The following is a 7,769-nucleotide window of genomic DNA, read 5'->3' on the forward strand; positions in this document are numbered from 1 at the left end:
GAAAGAAAAAACCCAGGTCTGCTTTCTGACGCAGGCCAGGCCAAGGTTTAGCAGACGGTAACTTGACACCACTGTCATCCTTGAAATGCTTCAACAAGTTTCTCACACATCCCTCACTAACACCAACGTTCGCCACAATTTCTCTTGTCCACAGCCCAACTATGTGAAGCCCTACGATCTGAGCTATAGTTACAGGCATTAATGACTTCCTTTTACCAATTGTCATCAAGGTATAGCCTAGAAATTAAGTGAAATGCAGACAAAAGATGGTGCGAATGAGAGAATGTAACAACACTTTCTCTCACCACGAGAGCCACACAGGCACTGAAGTGATGCTGTGATGTGTGTTTGGAGGCAGTGACTTCATGTTAACGGCTGGCACCCAGCATAATGCTGTGACGGAAAAAGATCCCCCCTGTATGACAGGCCCTTGTTTTTTTGTAACAGCATTATGCCTGGGCACTCACACAGCATAATGCCGTGATGAGCACTGTAGGTGTATCAGATATGCTTGGTCGATCACAGCATTATACATCTCCCTACCATTGCCAGTCAAGGGATAAACTCTAATGACTTTCTTGTCTGAGGCCAACAGTAACAACTGAATTCATGATTACAATCAACAACACAAAATTAATATTAATGTAAAATACCATAAAGTAATGTAATACCATAAGAACAATCTATCTATATTTACACATATAAATATATATATCACTTACACTCTTATAACAAAATACTGAACAAGATGAATAAATAAGATAAAATATAAAAAATCATGAAGTTGTTTGACACAACAATGGTTTATCTCACAAAGTTATGTCAATGAGAGTGCAGCACCTTTGCACTGAGGAAGTGTTGAAGGGCAGTAGGGTGTAGCAGAGCCACATGAACAGAAGTGTAAGTTAGAAACAGGTTCAAGGGTTCTTCCATATCTTTCTCCTCACATGATGTGGGTACAACATTGGTAGTGATCCAGGTGTCACTGCTGCTGTCTCTTTCCTCAAGATCAAAAATTGGGAGTTGATTGGCAGTGTGGTCTAGGCTAGCTTCTTGATGATCCTCACTTGACACAGCCAGATGCTCAAATATGGGAGAGTTTTCAATATTGTAACTCACTGATTTTTTTCTTTGTCTACCTACTGCTGACAGACAGGAGGAGGCTGACCTCGATTTTTTCACAGGTTTCTCAAAGATATTCTGTTCACATGATATAGAAGAAATGGATCTTGGCAATCCTTTTGACACACTACAACCATTCACTGACTGGTCTGCAATACTGTTTTGTCTTTCTAGGAAAATTTCCTCTTCATGCACCTCTTGCATCAGGCTGCCAGCATCAAAGAAAGGTCTCCCTTCTAATGGTGGCAACACTGGGGTGGCCTGCCCAGAGTCATTGCTTTCATCCACCTCTTGGAGCTCTCCTTGGGAAGAGAACATGGTCCTCAGCTCCATGTGCCCTACTGCCTGGTGTGCTGCCATCATGTCACTGCCTGCAAGGCTTATCATGGACCTCCTCCTGTGCTTGGGGGGTACTGGTGGTCCTGCCATACTTTGGTTCACCACGCTGGGGGTGGAAGATATTCCAGCATGGGAGTGTCTTCTCCCCCGGGAACTTGTGGGAGGATTACTTACAGTACTCGAGATCCTTGGTAAGAATATGGAGGGGATGCACGAGGCCCTCCTGGAACTGGGGCTCTTCATCATTCCCTGCATCACCAACCAGCTGTCCACTGAATACTTGCGGCCCTTTCCTGGCCCTGGGAAGGGCTTTCTCTCCTGCTTGGTCTCTTGGAGGGTGTTCAGGTTGCCACCCTGAACCAAGTGCCTGAAGGCTTCATTGTTCACATTGCGGATGCAGTCATCAAAGTCTTCATTTTTGTTTTTTGATGTCATGATGAGTTCCAGAGTATGCCAGTAGTAGTGTATGCTGCGTGCCACAACCTTACACTGGTCATCCACCAACTGGGAGGAGCCACTAACTCATACAAAAATACTCTCCATCAGATAAGATCAGTCTGGTACAAAGACTGAGGCCACACTATTGTCAAGGAAAAGTTTCTTACCATATGAAATGAAAGGAAATACTAATTTTATTACACAAGTCATAACTATATACCAAAAAAAGTGAAAATAAATTGTCACATAATTAAAGTGATGCATCTCAACAGGATTTATTGTAGTCTTAATTCACTATTTACAAAGTACAGCATCTCTTTGAACCTTTTATGACAACAAAGACATAACTATAATCTTTTATTTGAACATGAAAAGAAATACATAATAATAATCTCATTATTCACTGAAAACACATAAAGTCCTAAACAATATCTAAAGGCAAGATTCTTATAACAATACAAGCATTATCAGTTTTCATCTCTTGCTTTTGTTGCCTCTGTACACAAATATACTCTGTCCTGGGCAGGTTGTAGAAACAATGTGATTCTGCACCTCAATCTACAAACTATTCAAAGCACTTTGTTTACTTAGCTATGTAATGTTCTTATAGCATAGAACATATACTTTGACAATAGCAATATGGCTTGTGACTAATCAAGATATGTAAATGGAATGTCTGCATGGGATAGAGCAAGCTGTGTTCAAGTGGTTGGTGATTGGCTGGCTGCACTGGAGTGTGTTCCTAGAGTGTAACTAAGTGATACCTTGGGTGTCATTGTGTAACTAACTAGGCAGTACATGGTAAGGGCCTGTAAACACACAACTCTAGAGTTTGGATCCTACTCAATAAAAATAATCAACCCACTCTTTCTAGTGTGTTCTTAGATTTTAATTGCTAGTAAACCTCCATTGCAAATAAGTATTAGTGTTTTGTCAGGAATTAACATAGTACAGTAAAAGTTTGTTAATCCAAATATTGATCATTCAAATTTCCCAATAGTCTAAATTTTTGAAGATGAGGTGAAAAAAAAGTAATTCATGGCCAAAATAAAATCCCTATGCAAATTCAAACCAGGCATCACAAGCATCCTAGCAATAAGGAGTGGAAGAAGACACTGCTATCGACAATCCTCTACTTCTGACCAACTCACTACGCCATATTTCTTAACTCATGATCACCAAGAAAGCCAAACCATTTTGTGAGGACATAGAGATCGAAACAAATGTCATGTTTTTTGATGGCTGACTGTAAAATCTCAAACTATGTCACAGCAAATGGGCTACTGATGTTGCTGATGAGAAACAGATGGCTGATTAAGATGCAGCTGACGTGTATGGAGAAGTATTTGTGCAGTTATTATTTATATACTTATGTTATTTATGTTATTACTTGTGTATAGCGCTTTCTGGAGTACATCCTGACAATCTGACAAAACTGATAATTCAACGAACTCCTGGTCACCCTGCTCATCAGATTAACATACTTTTACTGTATTTTTAACAACAATTTTCATAGTGCCCCAGTGAGCAGGACAATGCAATGCAACACACTATGACCACATACCTTTTTCTTTTTGTCCTTGTGATGTTTGTTGGATTTTGTCTTCCGTCTGAGTTTTCTGCGATCTTTCTTTTTTCTGTTGGGAGACAAGAGACACATTAGCTATGCCTTCTCACACACCTGTCCTCATTCCAGGTGACAGCACAGTCATGAATTCTTGCAACATTTACAGTTTGAATGCAAAACTATAGAACAAGCATTTCCATAAGTTTCAAAGACTATATTATAAGATTACATATCTAAATGTTGTCAAGGTGAAACAAAAAAACTGTTAGAGGATGACTTATTGTACACCCTAGCTGATTCATAATTACTATTATACCATTAATATTATTCTTGAGACAGAACAAGACCCAAATATTATTACAATATCTCTATCTTACTCATATCAAGACAAAGATATCTAGAAAAGAAAGCCAGGCCTAAAAAATTCTATCACATCTCTATTTCACTCATATCAGACTAGGAGGTCTGAAAAAAATATACATTTCAAGCCAAAAATCTCTGGAAAAAAAGAAAAAGAAGAAAAAAAAAAAAAAAACATTGAGACATAAGCCCATGAAGAGAAAAGAAGGCTGAGGGTTAGCAACACTGAAAGCTAAACCCACAAAGAGATAAGGCAGCAGTCATACCTGAGGTCTGGCAATGCTCTGTAGAGGGCATGGAAGTCAGCTCGCAGCTTCTCCCCATCCTTCATGTACAAGCCCACCCTGGCTCGCACATTGTTCTCCTTGGCACAAATCTTCTCGATAGTTCCCTGGCTGGACGCTGAACCCTCAGAGGAGCCAGAGCCATCAGACTTGTCATCAGCAGTCATGGTGTATGGTGGGGCAGGCTCCCCACTCTCTACCTGCACCTCACACCTGAGAGTTGATTTTAAAAGTGACTAGCATATCTAACCAATATATATATAGTTAAAAAAAAAAATAAATAATAATAATAATAAAAATGTCACATGAAATAATGATGATGATTTTTCTACTAGACCTATTAGGCTAATAAAACAAGAAAAACCAAAGTTTAAAAAAGATTCCCACCATCACTGAAGCTACATTGAAAGAATCTGTTAACCTCAAAATGTTTATTGCAACACCAGACTGCACATGAGCAATTGGTGATAAATTCCAGCTAAAAGGCTCCTTCATCATTCTGCCCAATACTGATGCTTAAACTGGCAAAATCAGTTGAAGTAGTAATAAGTAGTAGTAGTAGTAGTAGTAGTAGTAGTAGTAGTAGTAGTAGTAGTAGTAGTAGTAGTAGTAGTTGTTAGTAGTAGTAGTTGTTAAGAGCAATAGTTGTTAGTAGTAGTGGTTGATAGTAGAAGTAGAAGTAATAGTATAATATTGACACAGCTACATACAATCTAACGTAAAATTATGTGACATAACCCAAGTGAACCTATTATGTTTAATGAATTTTGCTGAGACTGAGTAAACAAATAGATTTTGTCTCAAGAGCAACCATGCCAAGATAGTTTAACTTTCAATATAACTTTCCATAAAAGATTTTCTATTCCTGAATGCTTCCATTAGTGTTGCACATTTGTGTATAATGTCAATTACTCTTAAAACTGTTCATCGTATCATAAAAAAAGAGACTGAAGAAAATATATGTTGTGTGATGCAGTTTTATAATTACTCTAAAAATGACATTAATTACTCCAGAAATACAAACTGCACGAAAAAAAAAAAAAGGAGCATCAACTAAGGATGACACAAAAAGTGAAATGCAGTTTTTGAAATAATTTTACAAGATTGCAAGAGACTCCTAGATGGTATAAATGCTAAACTAATCAACATGTAAGCAATCAGAATCTGAAACTTAACAGAAAAAAGGAGGAGCTTCAGCTGAGAATGACAGGAAGAGTGAAAACAGCATTCATAATTGCTTCAAAATTACACTAATAAGTCCTAAACGTTGCATGACCTTATAAAATAATTTTCATAAAGGTGACTATAAACACAAATAAAATACACACACAAAAAAAAACCTGAGTATCAAATTGAGTTACATAGTTAACATAAGCAATAAAAAAAAAAGATGGAGGTAAATACTGTATGACTTTGTAAAATAGATTGGTTCCTGTAAAAACATCAAGAATCCCACACTGCACAAGAGGAAGGAAGGAAGGAAAAAGAAAGAAAGAAAGAAAGAAAAAAAAAAACATCACAATCAGTATAGTAACAGACAGAGTGACAAGATCATCATAATTACATGAAACCAGTAAATCTTAAAAAAGTAAAGTGCTGAACATTTTTCTGTAAAATCAACCCCCATCCTCCCAAAAAAAAAAAAAAAAAAAAAAACGCTGAGTGAGTTATCATCATCACTTTAAAACTATGTTATTTGCTCTAAATACTGTATGATCTTGCTAAACGTTCCTTTAGAATCAGTCAAAAACCCGCACTGCACTGAACAGGAGATAAAAAATAAAATAAATAAAAAAGCCAGAAGCATCAGCTGAGAATGAGTGACATTCATCATAACCACTAAAATAAAACCAATCACTCTTAAACACTCCATGGCCTTGCTAAACATATCCCTATGCAATCAATCGGAAATGCAACCTAATAGTAAAAAATAAGAGTATCAGCTGAGAGTGACAGGAAGAGTGACACACACCACTGTTTACCCTCCCAGCAGACCACCATCCACACCAATACCAAACCTACCTCATGACACCTGACTATGAGGCCCTGCTGCTGTATCTTAAGCAATAAAGCAAAACAAAAACCAATGGAAAGGAGGAAAAAACAAGCCTGTAATCTCAGCTGAGCGGGTGCCTCCCCCTCCCTCCCTACCAGGCTTGCACCGATGTCACTCACTAATTTCGCCAAAATTACTCATCTCCTGACACAATCTCACCTGGATTTGTTCTCTAATCATGGCTAGGGTTGTTCTCCGAGTGCCCATCGGCCTGGTGAGAGAGCCACGAGGGAGAAAAAGGCGTTATTAGCAGCGCGGCGCCTCGTTCCTCTCTCTCTCTGTTTTCATCTAGCAGAAGACATGCCTGTGTCCGAATCCTTGTGCCTTGTTCATTATTGCCATACTACTATATTTATTACTTCAATATTTGGAGTGTACATTCATATCAAGCAAATAGAATAATATTTGAATGTTTATTGGAAGTTCAATGGTGAGTAGTAGATGTTTTCGTTTTGCTTGACGTGTATTTAGAGAGGGAGACATACGTGCATCACTGGAAGTAGGTAGATACCACTTGATAATCTGATATATGCACATTTGAATAATTGAAAGTAAATCATGATGTTTTGTAAAGCATAAAAATGGCTTACTAACTCATTATTTTGTGTTGTTAATCATATAATCATTATAAAAAAAACATATTTGTTCGATTTTTCGGCTTAGGTTTTCTTTCTATGTGTTTTTGCCCCTCGTTATATAGAGCAGTGATTATATGAAAGACAATACATGTAATTAGTAGAAATGATAGTGAATGAAGGTCAGGAGATATATTATGAAACATCACTTAATAAACGATCTTTTTTACAGAAGAGATGTCAAATGTCCGATTCCTCGTCATATTTCATCTTATCTTATGATAGTCAACACACACAGAGAGAGAGAGAGAGAGAGAGACGATTAGTTTAAAAAAGTAAAAGATGAGTTGCAATATATATTTTTTTCTTTTGCTAAATTCATGAAGAATAGAGATGAAACGGAAACAAATTCAAATGATAGGGCAGATAGGCTACCGAATCTCCCAATCTACCACGTACACAATATAATTGTCAAATATTTATCAGTTGATAGAATGATCGCATGAAACATATATATATATATATATATATATATATATATATATATATATATATATATATATATATATATATATATATATATATTTCTTGACCGCAGAAGCTTACCTGTACACACACACACACACACACACACACACACACACACACACACATATATATATATATATATATATATATATATATATATATATATATATATATATATATATATATATATATATATATAATAGCCTGTAGGCTAATATATATATATATATATATATATATATATATATATATATATATATATATATATATATATATATATGTGTGTGTGTGTGTGTGTGTGTGTGTGTGTGTGTGTGTGTGTGTGTGTATTAGTCTACAGGTAAGCTTCTGCGGTCAAGATATCTTAATTGTGGACCAAAACTTTGCAATGCACGGACAGTCCCTAACATATAGTAAAGCAGTGTGACCTCTGGGAGCTACATACAACGTACAGTACATTGCAAGGTGAGTGACAAACTTCCCAGTAATACATGTATAAC

At 36.7% G+C, this 7,769-nt stretch overlaps 1 protein-coding gene across 1 annotated transcript in view; it reads right to left on the reverse strand.

The window, feature by feature from the left end:
• LOC123514289 (E3 ubiquitin-protein ligase MYCBP2-like) overlaps positions 1 to 6,448 on the reverse strand; it is a 299,710-nt gene extending 293,262 nt beyond the window's left edge. Inside the window, 3 exon segments of the mRNA XM_045272098.1 lie at positions 3,464 to 3,536; positions 4,093 to 4,323; positions 6,326 to 6,448. Of these exon segments, the coding sequence (XP_045128033.1) occupies positions 3,464 to 3,536; positions 4,093 to 4,277 (258 nt within the window). The 5' untranslated portion in view covers positions 4,278 to 4,323; positions 6,326 to 6,448.
• Positions 6,449 to 7,769: the final 1,321 nt, after the last annotated feature.

This window comes from Portunus trituberculatus, chromosome 37, assembly GCF_017591435.1.
Source record: "Portunus trituberculatus isolate SZX2019 chromosome 37, ASM1759143v1, whole genome shotgun sequence".
Classification (NCBI taxonomy): Eukaryota; Metazoa; Arthropoda; class Malacostraca; order Decapoda; family Portunidae; genus Portunus; species Portunus trituberculatus.